We start from the raw sequence: 21,976 nt of genomic DNA on the forward strand, positions 1-21,976 counted from the left end.
TGGGACGGACCATGTACGAGAAGGGGGGAGACTCCTAGATTAATAAACACAAACTCAGATTATTTTGATGCGTTTACAGTATAAACGCTATTATTACATTTGATATATACTTGAATCAAACAACACACGAGAGTTTATTGTTTGTTTTTTGGTGAATTCAGCCAACGAAAATTACGCTCCCCCCCTTTTATATGGTTTGGCAAGGCCACGCGAGAATTCACGTACCCTGAGGGGGCGGAGCAAGAACCAGGCATTGCAGTTCCCTGGGGAAAATAAAATAAAATAAAATAAAATAATTAAAATTTGAATTGAATTAAATTAAATGAAACTAAATCAAATTAAGTAGAATAAAACAAATTGATATGATAATTAAAATAAGAACTGAATCAAACTGATTTAAGTTAAAGTAAGTATTAAAATAAAATAAAATAATTATATTTGAATTGAATTAAATTAAACTAAATCAAATTAAGCAGAATTAAACAAATCAAAATACGATCATTAAAATATGAATTGAATCAAAATGATTGATGGAGTTAAGCAGTTTAAGTAGAATAAAAATAAAATAAAATAAAAAATACAGGCTGTTTTGTGTTTTCACTTTATCATCACCTAAATGTATTTTTTCAAATAACATAATTAAATCAGAGATGGAAGATCAATCCAAATTTAAGATTTGACAGTAAGAGTATCAGATATTTCTGATTCATAGAGTTGTGTGCTTTACTGGTATAATGCTGTTTCTCTAATTGTACACTCATTTATAGTAGTTCTGCTCTTACTGATTTAATTTGGCCCACCTACTCAGTGTCTCAACTCTCTGGTCAGTGGTTTACATTTGTGATGTTTGGTAGCTGCCTGATACAAACAAAGGGTCAACAAATTGTACGAGCTAAATATATATATATATATACACAGTTTGGTTTCATGTCATCAAAACTTGCTGGCAGCTTAGACTGATGGTGCATGTATGTGTGTGATACGTGCAACTAAAAACAACTACAGCACATGTAGTTGTTTTTAGTTGCACGTATTTAAGGGTGGAAATTGTGGTTAGACCCTGTGTATAGTCTAAAACCCACCGCTGACACTTTTTTTCATGTGTCTGTCGATTTCCTCTGCGCTTGTTCGGTCAGAAATTGCACTCACATTTAATACATTAGATACGCACCATGCACACACTTCAAATGTGGAACAACAACAACAACAACAAAAGAAGGTCAAAAAATGATGCCCTAAAATGATGAATGTACTCTAAAAAATAAAGATGGTGGTGAGCTGCTCATAATGGAGGAGTGTGAGAGCAAACACAGGATGTGTGAGGATGTCTTCATCCGTACAGACAATGATGCATGAAAGTGGTCCTGTGAGACAACACACAGCTTCGGGTAAACAAAAAAAGAAGCATTTTCAACATCACTGTGCAGAGAAAGGAAATGATTGAAAATCAAAGAGCTTCCAGTTCGTTGTGTCTGCAAAAGAGAAATTTTAATCAGACATATCGAATGTTCCAGATTATTTACAGGAAGTGAGGAAGGATGCGATAGCCTCCTTAAAACCCACACAAAATCCATTAACATTAAATATTTGCCCCGTTCTCAATGTCTGCAGTAAAGGAAATGAATGTGTTTTATCGTCCTTACAGTGTGAATAAACTCAAATGAAAGCACAGACAACGTAGCATCGAACAAAACCTTCCTCCTTCACTGCGGTAAGAATAAAGCAACACCAGGCAGACCAGAAGAAAAGCCACATGTTTGTGCTGTGTTCATGTAAATGCACCGTCACTCAGGAGTCAAGAAAGCAGATGTGATCTTTCAGAGAAATGAATGATCGCATCTGCCAAGTTCACCGTACCGGTTTAATTTTAATGTGTGTTTGGTTTCTGTTTAACACTGACGTTCATTAAAAGATGACGGGTGAGGAAGAAGAAGACAGAACACGTAGATGAAGCTTCAACTCACACACAGCCGACAGATTTCCACTGCAGGAGAAAAAAAACAGTCGTTTCTTCAGCAGAATATCAGAGTTCAGATCAGATTTTAGGATGTTTGAAGGCTCATTTTATCACATTGATCTCTGCCACACTCCCAGCGCTAATGCTACACGTTTGTACGTTAAATATTGTCCTTATGCTCTTTGAAAAAGCATCACAGCATAACCAACTTTCATGCAATATCATCTTGAAGTTATCATAACTTTTCATTCAAAGGTATTAAGAAATAGCCCATTTCAAATCTCGTGTATGTATATTGTAGGAAAGAATTATTTTTTAGGAGTTTCAACTAACGACTGTGAAATACTGCTGCATCCTGAGTCCAGCTGAATCAAAAACCACCGTGCACCGTGCTCATGTACGATCGCTGAAGGAGAACATTTGATTAAACTCGACTTTATGATCAGAAACTGCAGCTTCATCGGCTCAAACCGCATTCAGACCCCCAGAAACCAGGACAGACGTCCACGTTTGTAGCTCGCATACTCAGACAGACGTTCATGTTCAACTACATGACCGCAGTTTCTGAAGTCACTGACTTACAGCCTAATGCTATTAGTGAAACTAGCAGTGAATGCTAACTGCTAACAGCTCAGTGTGTTGCACAGATGGATGATGGAGCTCCATTAAAACACATCAGTGAGCCTCACTGTTGTTCCCTCATCACCATGAACACACACATGGTAATCTGACTCACACACACGCTGTCCTGCTGCCACAAACATCACTAGAGCACCAAATGTGGATTCATCCGCCGCTGAAAATAGTCCCAACAGACGCTCTTTTTCCTCCTGTTTGTTTGTTAAACCGACAGCGAGCAGCTGAGTCGTCTTAGAAAGTGAAGCAACATGTTTGCGTTTGTTCAGGCTGCGGCTTCAAACGTTTGGTAATTAATCACAGAATAACCGTAACTGATCCCCAAAAACCAGCTGATATCTTTTGTTTGTGGTCATCTGCTTTTGGTGTTTGGTGACGATGGGATGAAATATGTGCCATAAGAAGCAAAAGAAATACAAAACAGCAGAATAATTTTATATGAGCTAATGGCCGTGGCCTCTATGAACGCACTCACGGGTTATGAACCAAAACATGAAACACGTCGCAGCTGACCTCATGGTGGCGCTGTTGTAATGTGCTAAGCATTTCCAGATGAGTGAACACTTTAGCACTTCATCTTCAAACATCCCTCCCATCGACTGTTAGCATGTTAGCATCAGAAAAGCATCAATCTGCTGAAGAAATGAAGTGTCAAAGACAAGCAGCAGACAGAAAGTAGATGGCAAGTTCTTCAATGCTCCTTCATCAGCTTCATCATTTCATCATCCTCATCAGTCCATCAGGGTCACGACCACCAGATGTCCTGCTGCTGCTCAGAGCGAGGACTCATTCTAGACTAAAGACTAAAAATGCACAGAGTTTTGGTTGGGTCACATGCAGACGATCAGTTCAGGGAGAATCGTCCTCCTCAGCCACGAAAATGGTTCAAAACAGGCGGAAAAAAGGTTGTTGTTGCAGGAGTTCAAGCAGATGAAGTCGTTCAGCATCAGTCCATTCGTTCTTATTCTGAAAGTGATTCAGTCTGTGAACGTCGTCCCCCCTCATGCGCCCACAGTCCAGACGTCTTTTCCTCAAAGTGTCTTTGTCACCAAGTGTTCAAGGAGGCAAGACTTCGACATAGTCAGACGAGGCAGGAGCATCTGGAGGACAGAGGAGAAGAGGTGAAACATACCACCAATGGAAGAGGAGCCGAGGACAGAGGACAGAAAGTGTGTGACGTACTCTCATAGTCGTGCTGGTCTTCGGGGAAAGACACCTCCATCCTCTGTGGCTCCTGCTCAGGCTGTTTTTGGGGCTGGATCAACAGGGCCGTCTTCCTTTTGACCGAGTGGCGCAGGTGCATGGCGAGGCCCTGGTTCCTCCTTTTATAGTGACGGATCAGATCGTCCAGAGTCTTAAAAAAGGTCTCCTCCACACCTCCTGCTGTCTGAGGGACAAACAGCAGCATGCAGAAAACTCAACTCAACTTTATTTATAAGGCAGCTTTCATACAAACACAGATGAGAAAAGAAAACAATAAATGATAAAAACCAGTTAATAAAATAAACAACAAGGATAAAAGTAATGTAAAAAAAAGGATAACAGCTGTAGAAATGCTCTCATGTGTGACGACCTGAATGGACTCTCGTTAACTGCATTTCCTGCTTTATTTTGTAGTAACCTGTTGCTTCCTCTCATCGGGTCTCACAGTCTAATAAATGCTGACGTCTGGTTTCAAGCTTTCTGTGTCTAAAAATAATCCCACAGATGAGCAGATAGTCGTTGTGAAGTGACATTTTGATTTTCCCTCATCGAGCCGTGGGCGACACTTCAGAATCTGGAGGCGAGAACTTTGCAGCTGCAATTAGTATTTATGCAAATACTTCATGTTTTGAGTGGAAAAAGTCGCTCCTCAAACGATCGGTGTGGCACAGAGTGCAGATGAGTGTGGAGTTTCCTGTGACGCCAGTCTGATAACTACCCAGTTTCCACTTTGGGGCTGAGATGACTGTCTGCTCTGTGGCGTCTCTGGAGGTTTTCTGCTTGTGATAAATTTATGTGACATTTAAATGACAAACACTTTGAAGCTCTTCTGAACAAAAGCAGATGAAACTTCATGCAAATCTATGCCTAGAGCCAAAAACTGATTATTTCCTGAAAATTTACACAAGTTAAGATGAGCAGATGATCAAAGACGCCGGGTTTTAAAACTCAGCTGCACTTCACACATCAAAGATCTTTCACTTCAACAAAGTATCTGATTATCAGCATCTTAATTGACTTCGCACATGAACAGTAAAAGTACTCAGAGTGCAGTAAAAGTGTTTTTCTACCTGCTGTCTGTGGATTCATTCTCCTGCTGCATTTTACTGCTGCAGATGTTTCAGCTTGAGCTCATTGAACTACTTTATATCCTGTTGGTGCTTTAACCTACATCAATGCATCAGATTCTATAAGATCAACATGTTTGCATGCGGCCGTCCTGTGACAACCTCGTATTTCCAAAAAGTGTGACGAGCTGAGAAAAACAGGCTGTTTTCAGCTTTGTGACGATGCATTTTCAGCTGATCCGAGAGGCTTTTTAAAGAGCTTATTGAGCTGAAGAAGAGGAGAATTTTCTCAAGACATGAAGGAAAAATTCATCCTTCAGTTTAGCACAAACATCTGGAGATACGTGGTTTTCACTGGACATGAAGAGGATGAAAAACTGTGATCTGAAAAGTAACTAAAGCTGTAGACCAATGTGGTGGAGTAAAAGTGGAGCATTTGCCTCTGAGATGTAGAGAAAGTTTAAAGTAGCATAAAATGGAAATTCTTGAGGAAAGTACCTTGAATATGTACTTTAGTGCAGCGCGTGAGTAAATGTACTCAGTTACATCCCAGCATGGCCTCAGTCACACTCTCTGCTGAAACCTTTGACATCCTCTGATGTGCGTGGACTCTGTCAAGCGGTTGAGCAGCAGCTCTTTCTCTGCTTTGGTTTTCTCACTTGACCTGTGATATTTCTATAAGTAGGTCTGAAGCTGAGGACATGAGGTCGTCCTCAGTACTGTCTCACAGCAATTTACATTCTGCAGTTTAAAAACAGGCTCTTTAGAGCCAACACGCGTTAAATCTGACCACTAATAAAGAACCAGGGCTGCGTATCAGTGACTTTACGACCTCTTACTTTGAGGAATTTAAACATGTTTTGAACATTTTTCTCATTTCACTGCTCAGCGAACATGTTAAATAAAACATTTTGCCTGAATGTAACTTAATTTAAGTTAGAGATGATTTAAATCAGGACAGTAAAGAACTCAACGAATCAAAGAGTGAAGAGGAAACAGGATTTAAACCTTCAGTTTGGAGGAAATAAAGCAAAATGAATCTAATCAAGTATGCATGCAGGAGGAAGGTGGATTCTGCCTGTGGGCCAGTGAATGTGTGTGTGTGTGTGTGTGTGTGTGTGTGTGTGTGTGTGTGTGTGTGTGTGTGTGTGTGTGTGTTTACCATGACAGTATAGTGTCCAGTGTGTGTCTGCAGCAGTCTGTAGGTATACACCACCCGCTGTTTACTGCAAAGATGAACAGGGAACATGTTGTTGATGCACGAACGTTTTGGTGGTGGATGATGAAACGTGCCCACGTTTGGTTTGTTGCACAATACAAAACAGAAAACACGACGCTGATGAGGCAAAACGCGTCGCACGCACACAGCCTGAGTCCTCCTGCAGAGACACCTGAAGGACAGGGTCCGTCCTTCATCACAGCGGCCCTTTAAGAGCATCTTTCTACCAAAAACAATGAAAACTCTCAGACTGTTGGTGCGCAGCGACGATGTTGTGTCTCAGCTCGCGCGTGTGAAAGGAAAATGGAAAGAGGCAGCAGCCACAGTGGAACCTCACCAGAAATGAATATTTTCATTTGTATGACTGAAGTAAAACATCACCTGCGACTAACGTTTTTCTTTTCCTTTTCTTGCGTTAATGTTTTTCTCAGTGGTTTGGTGCATTTCTCGTATCGTCCGACATTTGCAGAACAGTGAGTGCATTTCTCAAAACAGCATGGATGACCTGCAAAAGGCAGTAACTTGCTCAAAATCCTTAGTTCATCTCTCGAAGTAAATATCTGTGTCAGTGGACATGTCAGAAGGACATGTCCTGGATGAGACAGTCAAACTGCTGCATCATGTTGTCAGTGTAACAGTGTCCTCTGGAGGGACGTTCTGATGAAACTATGGCTAAAGTTTGGTGACAGTTACAGTTTTTGCTTGCTGCTCGAACACTTTTTGCAAAACTTGGCTCACTGTGTCAAAACTCTACACACAAGCAAATAAGACACAGCACTGGGAAATAAAGCATTCACATCTATAACGAACTGAAACTCTGACAGATTCAGACAAGAAGTCTAATGGAAATAGAAATATTCTTGACATGTTGTGGCAACTTGTTCAACACGTTGCATGTAAAGACTTACACCATGAACTAATGCCTAAATGTTGTGGGGGTGAGACTCTTCAACAGAGCCATTAAAATAGATTTTGATCAACATGACATCAGCGATTCATAACATAGGAAACAGCAGAGGACTGTACCGAAGCATTGGATGGATGAACCAAAGCATTTAGAACTTGTTCAGAGAAACGAGAAACTGCTTTTCAATGTGCACAAGTGACACAAAGGTGTGAAGACTGAACGAGTGGTTTTGAGAACTTTAATTCTGAGAAATGAACTAATGCCACTGAGAAAAACTGTAATATGAATACTCTGTTTCACAAAAGAAGTCTGGTTTCCTTTCACTCATCTCAGAATGAGCTCAGCATGTGATAATATCGACACTAACACCAAGAATGACTCTGAGTGGCTCTAAACCCTCTGTGTCTGCACAGTGTGAGAAGACAAGACAAGAGCTGCTGTGAATGAGCTCATGCGCTGTTAGAGCATCAGAAAGCCTCAAAGGAGCCCTTCAGATAAAGGGAAGTCTGCACATCGCAGAGCAGAGTACTCACTAAACACACAGACACATGGCTCCCTGGATGGTCTCGCTGTCCCGGATCAGGTAGGCTCCATCCTTGTTCTTCTTTCCCAGCAGATCCTCGCACTCCTTCTTGCCGATGGCGCCGTGGTAGCAGACCGGCAGAGCTGCCGCCATCCTGACGAGAGCCTGCGGCGGACGGGCATCCACCACACCGAACACCACCCTCTGCTTTCTCAGCACGCTCACGCCCGAGAACGGAGGCCCCGCGTCCCCCCGAGCTTCGACCCCGGCGCCATCCACGCACAGACGTGGTGCTGATGGTGGATTTGTTCCTGAGGTCTGCAGCAGAGCGACAGCACAGAGGCAGAAGAAAAGCAGCTGGCCCGACGGTTTCACAGGAAGTGTGTGTGTCAGTGCGAGAGAGAGAGAGAGAGAGAGAGAGAGAGTGTGAAGAAGAAAGCAAGAGCAAGAGAGAAAAAAGTACAAAAAAAAATATTATCGTCCCCAAAGGAAGGAAACTCACAGGAGGTCACAGCGGCAAGAGAAAGTTTCCACTCATGTGGCGAAGCTCATCTGTGAGAAACACCGCTCAACGAGAGAGACGGAAAAGGACAGAGAGACAGAGGGACAGAGACAGAGGGACAGACTGAGAGCCGGAAAAGGACAGAGAGACAGAGGGACAGAAGGACAGAGAGACAGACTGAGAGATGGAAAAGGACAGAGAGACAGAGGGACAGAGACAGAGGGACAGACTGAGAGACGGAAAAGGACAGAGAGACAGAGGGACAGAAGGACAGAGAGACAGAGAGACAGAGGGACAGACTGAGAGACGGAAAAGGACAGAGAGACAGAAGGACAGAGAGACAGAGGGACAGACTGAGAGACGGAAAAGGACAGAGAGACAGAGGGACAGAAGGACAGAGAGACAGACTGAGAGATGGAAAAGGACAGAGAGACAGAGGGACAGAAGGACAGAGGGACAGACTGAGAGATGGAAAAGGACAGAGAGACAGAGGGACAGAGATAGAGGGACAGACTGAGAGACGGAAAAGGACAGAGAGACAGAGGGACAGAAGGACAGAGGGACAGAGAGACAGACTGAGAGACAGAAGGTCAGAGAGACAGAGGGACAGAAGGGCAGAGGGACAGAGAGACAGAAGGTCAGAGAGACAGAAGGTCAGAGAGACAGAGGGACAGAGGGACAGACTGAGAGACAGAAGGTCAGAGAGACAGAGGGACAGACAGAGGGAAAGACTGAGAGACAGAAGGTCAAAGAGACAGAGAGACAGAAGGTCAAAGAGACAGAGAGACAGACAGAAGGACAGAGAGACAGAAGAACAGACAGAGAGACAGAAGGTCAGACAGACAGACAGACAGACAGACAGACAGACAGAGGGACAGACAGAGGGACAGACAGACAGACAGACAGACAGACAGACAGACAGACAGACAGACAGACAGACAGAAACAGAGACACAGACAGACAGACAGACAGACAGACAGAGGGACAGACAGACAGTAGAAATCAGTGACGGAGCAAAGCTCCAGTCAGCAGCAGGTGATGGAGCAGAGCTGCACTGTGATCAGACAGCGGTGGAGGAAGTAAAGGCACCAGCAGCGCAGGAACAGGGTCATGTGTTTATTAGGGGATGGTTCATGTGTTGAGGCTTGTGAAGGTGGAGCTGCTTTATACACACCTGAGTGTCTGAGTCGATCACAACACACCAGAATTCATTCATGGTGACATTTTCTTCAATTAATCTGAATCTGCAGTTTTCAAAGCATAAATTAAGAAGATTTGGTTAAAAAATGGCCGACTTCCACTAATAAATACACATAAAGGGGCTTTTTGTCATTGCTTTGTGCTTTTATTTGTGTAAAAGCACAAAACAGAGTGAAGTGTGTGTGAGTGTGTGAGTGTGTGTGAGTGTGTGTCAGGTGAGGTCAGGTGAGGCGAGGTGCATGCCGACAAAACGAAGGGAAGAAACAAAGAGGAAGTAAAGCTGCAATTTAAACAGGCAGGGTGTGACACAAATAAAAGCACGAATGAACGAAGACAAAAAGTCCGTTCATGAGTTGGTTAGTGACACACAAATCCAACGTTAACCAAACACATTTACAAATCCTGAACTCTTTACTCCGGTACATTTACTGATAGCATTGTATTTTATTTTTATTTTTCTATTCTCCTCTAATCTTTCTTTGAAATGTATGATTTTAATGTATTTTTATGCTTCTGTAAAGCACTTTGAATTGCCGAGTGTATGAATTGTGCTATACAAATAAATCTGCCTTGCCTAGATTTTACTGATGACTTATCTTATCTTATCTTATCACTGTTCAGATTATTTGTTGCTGTGTATTTAATCCATCTCAGCTTGTTCATTGAATATTTTATTGATCTTTTGTGTCACTGTCAAAACTTTTTTTTTTTATCTTTCAACACGCGGGAGGGAAGTTGGGGGGCGTGTTCATGTTGCTAGGCAACGTGACTCGGAATCCAAGGGACACGCTAACTCGGCTAACGGCTAATCCCCATAGTTTCCGTTATTGTTAATTAAAACGGCATGAATTGAATGCTAATTAATCAGTCTGTACGCGGAGGGACATGTCCGGCTTTAACAGGGTGGGGGTCGCCTGTGCGGATGAATTTGATGCTGAAAGCGACAAACTCGACAGTAAAGGTGAGCGAGGCTGGTTGTGTCTTTCTCGCTAGCAGCTTTTCAGCCACTTGAAGCTGAGCTCCGCTAACCTCTGGTTGTTTCCTCCACCTTGCTGCTCCTGCAGATGGAGGAAGGAGGAGCGGCGGTGCGCTGCAGGTGTTCGGGGCGGTGCTGACGCTGCTGTCCGTGGCCTTCATCCTCTTCACCTTCCCCCTCACAGGCTGGATGTGCGCCAAGGTGAGATGCTGGAGACGTTTACCTGTCCACAAAAACACAAACAAGTCAGCTGTTTGTGCGAGACTCAGATACTTTCCTCTGCCTTTAAACACTGAGCAATGAATCGATAAAATACCTGACAGATGAATCAATATGCTAATAATCATCAGTTGTAATCTTCATCCACAGGCTGAGTTGAAGGTGTGTGTTGTGTCATCTTGTTTTTTTTAAGACTACTCCAGCCTGCGGTACTCAGTATACACAATAAACTAGTAAAATAAGTACAAATGTAGTATATAACGCACTAAATATATCAGGGCTGCAACTAACAGTTATCTTAAAATTCTCAGTATTTAATTTACGATAGAACAGAAAAGCAGCCAATCAATTAACTGACAGCTACAACATTTACACGTTAAAAAAAGACAACTGTGTGTGTGCGTGCAGAACGCTGTGACTGTGGTTTGTGTGTTCAGGTCGTCCAGGAATATGAGAGGGCGGTTATCTTCAGGCTGGGCCGTGTGGTTAAAGGACGAGCCAAAGGACCTGGTACAGAACAATCAGTCCGCCCACGAGGTTTCCCCTCACACCTGCAGCCTGGGAGGACAGGTGTTCAATGAAATGCGGGGGGGGGTGCAGGACGAGCAGGAGCGTCTTCATGATAGCTGATCCACGTCGAAACACAATCTAAAGAAAGTTTGACAGTTTGAATTGAGAACACACGCCTCAGTGTGGACTGTTAGCAGATTATTATCTGAATGTGGAAATATTTCTCACATTAAAATCACAGGTCAAACTCGTAACGGTCAGTCTGAGGGGAGTGCAGAGACGAGTGCTGACATTATGTTTTATAGGTAATAATTCAAAGGTTCTGGACTTTATGTGGGACTTATGAGTGTCTCACCTGACTGTGTCTCTGCAGGTCTGTTCTGGTTCATCCCCTGGCTGGACGTCATCCAGAAAGTAGACCTGCGGACCGTCTCCTTTAACGTCCGTCCTCAGGAGGTGAGCAGCCACTGCGTCTCTCGTCGGTCAGCTGTGGGTGGAGCACGTTTACAGACTGCTGTCTCATCACCTGCAGGTTCTGGCTGCAGACGGGGTGCCGCTGCAGGTGGACGCTGTCGTGTTTTACCGGGTGGTGGACCCCTCCCTCTGGGTGACACGTGTTAAAAATGGCTACCAGGCCACACACACGCTGGCCCAGACGACACTGAGGGCCACGCTGGGCACACACACACTGAGCGACGTGCTGACGCAGAGGACGGACATCATGAAGAGGATGGAGGTGAGTGACAGTCTGTTCGGATCAGAGCGAGAACTTCTTTTCCAGTCAGAGGCTGACGCACATTTAAGTCCAGAGCTGATGAGTTTCATTGGAGCTCGACTTGATTTGAAACTCGAATTTATTATTAAAACACAACTCACAGAGATAAACGTTCATTTTCCTGAGAGACAAAAACCCAGAAGGCTGTTCAACATCACAGACAGGCGTCATGAAGGTGTTTCCACTATCCTGAAAATGATCTATTCCACAACAAACGTTTCTTTTCTTGAACATTTTATTGAGCCGTTTAAAGAATCTGATTGTTACGATGGATTGAAAATAAAATAAAACAGCTCAAATGCAGAAAAGAAAAGTTCCAAATCCTCCTGCTTGGTTTGCAGGATGGAAGAAAAATATTAATGTGTTGCTGTATGTCAGAAAAATAACATATAAGTACCTGATAAAGTGAATACTGTTATCATTGTTTTACCTGTTCTGTCCTGCAGGGGGCGCTGCTCACTGTGTCGAGACTGTGGGGTGTTCAGGTGGAGCGGGTGGAGCTCAAAGACCTGACCCTCCCCGTCAATCTGCAGCGCTGCATGGCTGCAGAGGCGGAGGCTGCCAGGACGGCCCGGGCTAAAGTAGGCACACACACACACACACACACACACACACACACACACACACACACACACACACACACACAGTCTGTCCGTCACATGCTTCCTGTCAGCTTCAGTTCCTCAGACTCGTGTTGTTCTCTGTTCTCACTGAGAACACTTAGTAAACACTCAGGTGTGTCTGAGCTCCTGCCGTCTGTTTCATTAATCCCAGCAAACACACACACACACACACACACACACACACACACACACACACACACACACACACACACACACACACACACACACACACACTCTGCATGTTGACGTCTGTGATTCAGGTCATGTGACGTCCAGCAGGGAGGGTCAGAGGTGAGATCTGTGAGAATGATCCTGAAATGAACATCTGGAGGATGTTCTGCTCTGCTCTGACTTCGTCTCGTCTCTCTGTGTCTTCCAGGTGATTGCAGCCGACGGCGAGGTGAAGGCGTCTCGTGCTCTGAAGGAGGCGGCGTCGGGACTGTCCCCCGTGGCGTTCCACCTCAGATACCTGCAGTCGTTGTCCTCCATCCAGAGCGATGCATCCATCGTGGTGTTCTCGCTGCCCGTGGAGCTCCTTGACGTACTCATGTCCCATCAGCCTTAAGTCTCCACAGGTCACAGGACCTGAATGTCTCTGCAGGGGGACAGAGAGACAGACAGACTGAGCCTGTAATGCAAACATCACACGTATGAAAGCAGCCCTGCGCCAGCTCGTTAAGTGTACCTTTGGCCAGACGTTTCTAGTGTTTGTTTGTGAAATTAATTGTAAATTTGTTATTTTTTGTAAATATACACTTTAAATCAGTTATTCTGTTAATAAAAATGGTTTTTATATTTATATTCTGTGTTTGAAATCTTTTTTTTTGTCAAAAGTTTTATCCCTCGGTGCTTTTTTTGTCCTGTTTCTGCACTCCATTTCCCAGAAGTCACCTGTCAGTCCCCCAGTATACAAAGCTGCTTCAGTCGGTGCAGTTTGACCTCCTGCATGCAGGCGGCGCTCTTCTCTGAAACATTTCTTAAAGGACTCCTTCCACAAAAGGACTTTGACAGAGGTGAGAGGAGAATGTGTACAGCCATGCTAACGCCGCCGCCGCGCTGTACTTTGAGCTACATGCTAACATCAGCATGCTAACATCTTAACAATGACAGTACAAAGCATGATCATTTAGTGTGTTAGCATGCTATCAGTTGCTAATTAGCACTGATTACGATGTACAGCTGAAGCTGAAGGGAGCGGCGTTAGTAAACGATTTGTAAATGGACATGAACACCTTCTGAAGTAGCGCTCGATGCAGACGTGCAGCTAGCATGTCTGAAAGTCGAGCTGTTAGCGCCCTCCGGTGGACAAACTGCACTGGAGACACTTTGAGGTCACTTCTTTCTGTTAGTCGGCGGATCTGCAGCTCTTTCAGGGCTCAGATGTTCTGACTGTGACCCAGAGGATCACAGAATAACCGATAATACGGGTCGTGGTGTCAGAGGCGGATTCATGCTGGATCATCCCATTATCATTACCTAATGCTGCAGTTTAACACAGACATGAATATGTTCAGCTTCAACAGTTTAGCTGCGATTATCTCAGCAGCTTTAGCTGAAGACGCTTATAATAGCACATCAAGCCCCTCCTGACCTTTTCCAACCCAGCACGAGCCCCTGATGGTCCCATTCACAGAGGTCAGCATCATCACGACCCCGACGGACGACGTCGCTGCACAGTGGAAGAAGAGGTTTCAGCTCTGCTGCATCAAAGTTTCTCCACCAGCCTGAAAACCAAAATATGACCCAAATATAAACATTTAAGATTTTATCTGAATTTCAGCATCTGGTTTGGCCAATCACAGCTCTTCAGTACCTTGAACTTGTACTTGAGTAAAGGTATGTGGTTGCTGACTGTTGAGGTGCTCTCGAGCAAACGTGCTGCACTTCCAGCTGCTTTAAACAGTGACGTTGTCAAAGTGAAGCAGCTGCTGTCTGTCTGTCTGTCTGTCCACCATCTCTGGTTAAATAAAGATCGTTTAAACAGGAAGAGTGACGCCTGAACACACGCTGTTGGTTTTATAATCTCTTGGAGTCGTCCACACTGGCCTCTGTTTTCACCAGGTCAGGTGACTGATGAGAGGGCGTGGCCTCACAGGTAAGCTCTTTAACTGGCCAGGACATGGCGACCTTACACTGACCTTTTACCTGGCTGCTCACCTGCAGCGTCTCAGTGTTTGTCATTGATTTTAATTCAGATCGAACACAAAACAACACGAGATTCAGATCAGGTGGGCTGATGCCAGGCTCTCTCGATGCTAAGCTACGCTAACTGACGGCTGGAGGCAGCTTCATATTTAACGGACAGATGTGGGAGATGCTTTGATCTTCCCAGCCGATGAGCGTTTCCTAAAGTTTTCTTCTGAGAGTTCAGTGGAAGAGAAACCTCGGATTCGTCTGCAAAATGAAGAATTTGATGAGAAAACACTGACTTCTCACTGAGTGCAGCGTGCCGTCGACATGCTGGTCCCTCTGTGCTCAAACTGGGCTCAAACTGGGCTCCTGCTCTGCCTGTCACCCATTGATTATGTGGTTTCACTGCACACTCTGACATTACTGTTGCTTTTGAAGGCTTTTCAGAGGATGTTAAATTACATGTGTTCATGTTGAATGGAGTGAGTACAGGGCAGGATGGGCTGGGTGCAGTGTGGTCAGAGCCTGTGCAGCTAATAATAACCAACACTGGGGTGGTTCCAGCCTCTGATGGCACGGATTACCGAACAATGGTACTTCAGCATCACTGATCAGTGATGGGGAGCAGGCGAGCTGAGGGCCACCGACCACGATTTCATTTTTCCATCGTTGGGTTTATTTCCTCACTGCCCATCTGTTTTTTTGTTGTATTGTGAAATAAAAACAAACTCAGAAACATGATAATTTGACTAAAATACAAAGAAGCAGAACAACACAGAGAGGAAGTGCAAAAAGCAAACAGGAAGCTCTTCAGGCATCTTCCAGTTACTTTAAATGATCTTAAATGACTGTGTTTTGGTCTCCACCAGCTCGTCTGTTTGCTGCTCAGCTCAGAGTGAACTGTGGCTTTCTGCAGCTTCTTCCTCTGAAAACGATGCGATGGGAGTAAAGTTGAGCTCATTTCATACTTAGTTCGAGTAAAATAAATGTTTATAGCTGCTTTAAGGTTATTTGAGTGTTTTTTTTCCATCATTAAAATCTTTAAAGTTTACTTTCCAGAACCTTCATGCAACTGAAATTTTCAAGTAAATTTCTTTCCTTTCCTCTCTCCTTTCTCCTCCTTTATCTTTATCTAATGTCTTTAACGCTCTCTCAGTCTCTCCTCCACTCCCTCCCTTTCCATCCTTCTAGATCTTTACTGTAAGTGCAGACACCTCCCCTCCTCCCTCCCTCCTTCCCTCCCTCCTCCACCCTGATCCAGAGCTCCTTCTCCCTCTGTCTGACTCTGCACCTCCATCATTCGCTCTCGGTCTCTGTGGTTGGAGGAAGGATGCTGCTCCGCAGACTCCTGCCTCTGCTGGGACTCCTCGTGCTCTGCAAAGGTAAGAAAAAACTTTCCTCATACTCAAGAAAGATTCGACCTTCAGAGCTCAAATCTGCTCCTGAACCTGTGAGAAACTACGACCAAAATAACTGCTGTACTCCAAATACCCACAAACCGACAATAGAAGAGTGTGTGTGTGCGTGTGCGTGTGTGTGTGTGTGTGTGTGTGTGTGTGTGTGCGTGCGTGCGTGCGTGTGCAGGCAGGACAGCTTAGTGAAGTGTAGGAAGCAACAGATTATTTAAAGTCACCCCATCTGCTGCACCGTGAATTTAAAGTGGAGAACGCTGCTTCTGTGTGGTGGTCTCACACACACACACATAAACACACACACAGAGGTTGCGTGTGTGTGTTTGGGGCTGGATTGGGGCCGTTTCCACCCTCTTTAGTTCGGGGGGGGTGGGTGGTGAGGGGATGAGGTGCTTTCTTTATAGCATCCTGATCCTATTTAGGGCAGTGTCGCACTCGTGTGAGCTAATTGCTGAGTGGGGATTGCCTTGATAGCCTCGATGCTAAATGCTAACCAACTGCGCTTCACAAGACGCGGAGAAACACGTACCTGCGCAGGTGGATCAGGCTTCTTTTTAACTTTGTGTGAAAAATGTGTCAACAGTTGGAGAAAGGTGCTTTTTTGCTGACAGACGAAAAGATTGATTCCATTTTTTCATTTGTGACAGCAGGCAATTAGCTTAGCTTAGCACAAAGACTGGCAGTGGGGGACAACAGCTAGCCTGCCTCAGTCCAGAGTTAAAAATCCACCTCCCAGCACCTCTAAAACTCACTGATTAACCCTTTCTATCTCTTTTGTTTCATCCACTCACAAACCAAAGTGTAAAAGTGACATTTAGTGGTTTGAGTGGGAGTTAGGCAGCGGAACTATTTCCTGATGAACAGCATCCAGAGTATCCATCCACCCAGCGCCTCTGGCTGCCTGGCAGAAGGACAGCCACCAGCCTGGCTGCTCCAGCTCGCCGGCTGAAGACACTTTAAATAGGCTAAAGAGGCTCGATGTGACTCTGACTGCAGCTTAATCCTCACATCACAGAACCAAAGAGGTCCAACAGCTCAGCGTCACTTCTCAGACACAGAAATGATCCAATGATCCCAGAGTTTCCAGTCAGACAGCAAGAAGCTTCCAGTCAGACCCTGAGAGGATGAAATGCATGTCCAGGAGATCAGGGTCAAAGGGCGATTCTGAAAGCCTGGCTGCTTTTGTTACCGTGTCAAAGGTTCAAGCAGAGGACAGAATTACAGATTTAAAGATGTTTGTGCTTTTTACCGTCCTGAACAACTTCACACTGCAGCCTTTCCTCTGATGACGAGGTGATGAAGAACTTAGAGGAACCGAGAAAGAACCACAGAACACAGCCGACCTCCAAACAACAGTGAATGTTTACTGAGCGTCTGCTTTACTGTTTTCATTCATCCACAAACAAACAAAGTCTTATCCCTCAAAGTAAACGACCTGAAACTGTTCAGACTCTCAACACCTCTAAAACGAACCATCAAGGTCATTTTGGTCACAATCTCTGACTTTACAGTATTTCAGGATTTTGAAGGTGAATTTTCTCAACAGCTGTTTGACGGATTTCCATGTGAAATGTAAAAAACATCCAAATGACTGCGGTGATCTCCAGACTTATTGTAGCGCCACCAGCAGGTCAAACATTTGTCTGCTGTTTACAAACTGACGACGTTCTCCTCAGCTGTGTGAGGTGTTTAGTGCTAATTAGCAAATGCTAGCATGCTAAGCTAAGATTGCAAATGAACAGCATGCTGATGTTAGCATGTAGCCTTTCAGAGCTGCTGTCTCATCCCATGTTGGACTTGAGCATCCATCACGTCCTGCCGTTTAAACGTCCGTCCTCAGCTCTTGATCTGACCCATAATGTCCTCTGTGTCCAGGCCAGGAGGAGGGGGGGTCGTCCGAGTCCTGCGATAACTTCACAGACCTGAACCTGTCCCACTGCTTCATGGGGACCAGCCTGTATGTCCGGCTGCTGCTCTACACCCGCTCCAACCTCGACTGCGGCCGCGAGCTCGACCACCACCGCCCGTCCTCCCAGCCGCTCTTCAACGTCTCCCGCCCCACCGCCTTCGTCATCCACGGCTACCGGCCCACCGGAGCGCCCCCCATATGGATAGACCACATAGTCCACCTGCTGGCCGAGCAGGAGGACATGAACGTCATCGTGGTGGACTGGAACAAGGGCGCCGCCAACCTCAACTACTTCACCGCCGTGACCTACACCAGGGACGCGGCCTACAACCTGACGGGCTTCATCATGACGATGCAGGTGAGAAGCGTCAGATACCTGAGAGCCCTGCGGAGCTTTTTAGCCTCTTTCAGCTCATAGTTTTGGTTTTCCAGCACGTTTGCTGTGTCGGCTCAGTCTCAACGTTTCCAGCTGCCAAAAACGACCTGCTGAGCAACAAACAGCAGACAGAGAGAAGCGTTCAGCCGCTGAAGAGACAGATGTCTCAGACAGCAACTGTCTGACGATCAGGTGACACAAAGACACTCCAGTGGGATGATGTCATTGGTCTGTCTCCTGGACACGGACATTTTAAACAACTTTAAGAAGTGAAAATATGTCAGTGTTGCTGTTTTTTCCGGTTGTTGTTGCTTCCAAGTGGGCAATTAATGCAGCTTTAAAGAAAGAGATGAAACAAACTGGTCACTGCGCCGAAGATCTGACAGAACAGTTTGTTACATTTAGTTTTAAGATGCTGGAATCAGACAGAAAATAGAGACAATGTAGCGAGAACAACATGATCCTGAAAGCTCAGAGTTTGTCACCGCTGAGCGTCCTTAATCTGCTCCTCTCCTCCAGCGGTCCACAGATTATTTCCATGCATGAACAGTCAGACGAGAGCTGAAGGACGCGTGAGAAGACAGAAAAAGACGCACCTTTAACGAAGCCTTGTATTTCTGCAGGAGGAAGGAGCCTCTCTGAGCTCGGTGCACCTGATCGGCGTCAGTCTGGGAGCTCACCTGGCCGGATTCGTAGGAGCGAGCCTGAAGGGGAAGATCGGACGCATCACAGGTGAAAATCAATCAGCAGATAAAGAACATTAAGCGTCTGAGACTCAATCACTGATCAATGAAAAGTAGAAAAGAGCTAAATTAAAGTTTTAAAAGGAGCTTCTGTTGCTCCTGTGGCTCAGGTCTGGACCCAGCGGGGCCCATGTTCACCAGCGCCACGCCAGAGGAGAGGCTGGACCCCTCAGACGCCATGTTTGTGGACGTCCTCCACACCGACATGAACTGTGAGCATCTGAGCCACAATAACTTAACATAATGAGCAGGTTCAGGGCGTTTTGGCGTCATATGAAGCTACAAAAATCTGGTATTTAAGTGACGTTTTCATCATAAGTGCCGATCCAGCGGCGTGTCCTCTCAGACCTGAGTCTGTCTGTCTGTCCTGTGCAGCCTTCGGCCTGAGAGGAGCTCATGGCCACATCGACTTCTATGCAAACGGTGGAGCTGATCAGCCGGGGTGTCCCAAAACCATCTTTGCAGGTGAACACACACACAGAAAACATGGTTTCACACACACTCATTAACACACACACACACACACACACACTCAGTGCAGGACTCTCCTCTCCCCCCACAGGTAAGTCGTATTTCGTGTGCGACCACCAGCGCTCGGTGTTCCTGTACCTGTGCGCTCTGAACCGCACCTGCAGCCTCACGGGGTACCCCTGCTCGTCCTACGGCGACTTCCTGGAGGGGCGGTGTCTGCAGTGTGAGGCCTTCAAACCGGCCCCCTGCCCGGTGCTCGGTAGGTGCTCGAACGCTCGCAGGGTCGCTGATGTGAGCGAGACCGACAGAGTCTGATCTCACCTGTGTGGCCTCACCTGCAGGTTACGACCTCAGTCAGTGGAGGGAGAGACTGCTGCAGCTCGGACAGACCAAAGTCTTCTTCAGCACCACGGCAACGCTGCCCTACAGGAGTGAGTCCAACACACACACACACACACACACACACACACACACACACACACACACACACACACACACACACACACACACACACACACAGAACTATATAAATACAGGCTCAGTACACAGAAAAAATACAGAATATTGGCCAAAATATTTCATGGATATGAAGTACTGCACAGACACTGCATGAGTGTAACAGCAAGATGTTTGTTTTCCATCGTCTGTCAGACCTGAAACAGTTAACAGTCAGCAGGTAAAGGATTAGGTCACAGGTTTTCAAGTCTGTCATGTGACCAGGTGTGCGCTGAAACAGGTTTCACTTCCTGTGAAGAACCGCAGCAGCAGAAGTTAAAACGGTCTCATCCCACTGCTGACGGCAGGTCTGTGGTTTGAGGAGTGGGCTGTAATGTCGTGTGTGTCCTGTGTGTGGCAGAGCTGAGCTACAGAGTGGACATGGTGACCTGGAACCAGTACCTCCGCTGGGGGGTCGTCTACATCCGGCTGCACAGCGGCAGAAGCTTCACAGAGGCCCGAATAGACCAGTAAGTCTGTCAGTAAAACACCAGTCTGCCCAGTTAGCCGCCGCTCAGACGTGCAGCCTGCAGAGTTCACGACACAGAGTACGACAGGCCTGAAGAGCAGCTGAAGAGAAGCTGCACACCTGAGCTCACCTGAGCTCACCGCCAACGATGAGTCAGTCTGATGTAAATCTCTAAAACACCTCACAAACATGTCGTTTTATCAGTCACACATGAGGAAACACAGCTTCTGTTGGGACTATTTTCAGCGGCGGATGAATCCACACTTGGTGCTGCAGTGAGAGTGTGTGTGTGTGTGTGTGTTCAGGTGATGATTTGCTGGTTTTGGTCTTTTCGTTTTGCGTGTTGACAATGAGAAAACGTCGTCCGTCTGTTGGTCGCGACCTTCGTCCTGCGGTCGACGCCCCGTCTGACCTCCCCTCTGCTCCTCTGCTCGCAGTAAGCTCCTCCGCTTCGAGCAGTACACCTCCACGCGGCTGCTGGCGCAGTTCGACGACGATCTGCCGCAGGTCCAGAAGATCTCCATGCGCATCAGCACCGGCAACGTGATCGGCCCTCGCTACAAGATCAGACTGCTGCGAGTACGCCTCACGCCGCTGGAGCGTCCCGAGAGGTCGGTCCGAGCCCAGAAACGGTTGTTCATGGAGCTGCTTCATCTGCTTGTTTTGAAATCCTCCATGTTTCTGTCGACTTCCAGCGTTTTTCAGTCTGTTTCCTGAAATAAAACCTCCTGAGGTCAGAGTGACACCTGACCTTTGACCTCTAGGTTCTTATTTCACACACACGTTGGGGTCCCAGCGAGCAGACCGGCCGTACAGAAACTGAACCTGTCTACAGACTGCTCTGAACCCGACTGGTTTTCTGCCATCGGCTAACTGCTCTGTCTTCCTCCGCAGACCTACGATGTGCCGCTTTGACATCATCATGGAGGAGAACATGGAGGTGGCGTTTCGACCTTTGCCCTGCAACTCTCGCCTCTGACTTCCTGCTCGCACACACTTCTTCTTCTACGTAAACACGTGTAACTCACCTGAACCCAGGCGGCCTCTGGCGGTCCTCCAGGGCCCCGCAGCAGCGCGGCCTCCTCATTGGATGATGAGGGCGGCCTGATTGGTTACTGGAAAGTCAACTCGTGGTCACGTCTCTGCTGCTGATGGAAGTGACTCGTGTTAAGCTAAATTTTAACGAGCTCGTGAAAGAAGCTGCTGCGACCGGCGTCTCGTTTCCCTCCAGAAACCACCTGACCAATAACCACAGTGACATCATCAGCCAGCGACACGCCAGAGGACCACATTCAGTGTTTCTGCCCTTAAATACGACGTCATCGCCGTCCAATCAAAAGCACAGACCTAAAAATGAGGTGAAGTTTTCAGGTAATCAGACAGATCAGGTTTGAGATGAAGGTCTTTTGTTCACCTTTTCTTCTTCTGATGAAGAAACGCGTTCGGTCTGAGCTCCTGAAGCCTCTCTGGCTTCACAGCATTTCAATCTATTTGAAACCTTTCAGACAGAAAACGATCTTGTTTTCAGGTGAACTGGACTTGACTAGAAATCCTGTTTGTGTTTACCTGAACTTTTGTCAAAATAAGCTCTCCTCTTTGATTTTTTGAAGCTGGTGAACTTTGGTGAATTTTTGGGGAAATCTTTAAATTTCCT

The 21,976-nt window shown here is 46.0% G+C and overlaps 3 protein-coding genes across 4 annotated transcripts; 2 read left to right on the forward strand and 1 right to left on the reverse strand.

Moving 5' to 3' along the window:
* Positions 1-1,470: 1,470 nt before the first annotated feature.
* Positions 1,471-7,844, reverse strand: LOC139346498 (SH2 domain-containing protein 1B). The gene is made up of 4 exons (XM_070985557.1): positions 7,523-7,844; positions 6,026-6,089; positions 3,776-3,980; positions 1,471-3,693 (listed from the first exon to the last, which is right to left on the reverse strand). Exons 1-4 carry the CDS (start codon positions 7,663-7,665, stop codon positions 3,650-3,652), a joined length of 456 nt encoding a protein of 151 aa, XP_070841658.1. The 5' UTR covers positions 7,666-7,844; the 3' UTR covers positions 1,471-3,649.
* Positions 7,845-9,989: 2,145 nt separating this feature from the next.
* On the forward strand, positions 9,990-13,117 carry LOC139346794 (stomatin). Of its 2 annotated transcripts, XM_070986082.1 has the most exons (7): positions 9,990-10,175; positions 10,279-10,391; positions 10,847-10,919; positions 11,293-11,375; positions 11,452-11,655; positions 12,141-12,275; positions 12,697-13,117. In XM_070986082.1, exons 1-7 carry the CDS (start codon positions 10,100-10,102, stop codon positions 12,880-12,882), a joined length of 870 nt encoding a protein of 289 aa, XP_070842183.1. In that variant the 5' UTR covers positions 9,990-10,099; the 3' UTR covers positions 12,883-13,117. The 2 variants fall into 2 exon arrangements, with proteins under 2 accessions (XP_070842183.1, XP_070842182.1); XM_070986081.1 differs by lacking the exon at positions 12,697-13,117 and having other exon boundaries at positions 10,064-10,175; positions 12,141-12,684.
* Positions 13,118-15,745: 2,628 nt separating this feature from the next.
* On the forward strand, positions 15,746-21,470 carry lipib (lipase, member Ib). The gene is made up of 10 exons (XM_070986290.1): positions 15,746-15,829; positions 17,735-18,126; positions 18,768-18,876; positions 18,998-19,099; positions 19,263-19,352; positions 19,450-19,617; positions 19,700-19,789; positions 20,215-20,323; positions 20,760-20,933; positions 21,217-21,470. The coding sequence occupies exons 1-10, from the start codon at positions 15,778-15,780 to the stop codon at positions 21,299-21,301; spliced, it is 1,371 nt and encodes a 456-aa protein (XP_070842391.1). The 5' UTR covers positions 15,746-15,777; the 3' UTR covers positions 21,302-21,470.
* The last annotated feature ends 506 nt before the right edge of the window (positions 21,471-21,976 follow it).

The sequence above is a fragment of the Chaetodon trifascialis genome, chromosome 18 (genome assembly GCF_039877785.1).
Source record: "Chaetodon trifascialis isolate fChaTrf1 chromosome 18, fChaTrf1.hap1, whole genome shotgun sequence".
NCBI classification, from domain to species: domain Eukaryota; kingdom Metazoa; phylum Chordata; class Actinopteri; order Chaetodontiformes; family Chaetodontidae; genus Chaetodon; species Chaetodon trifascialis.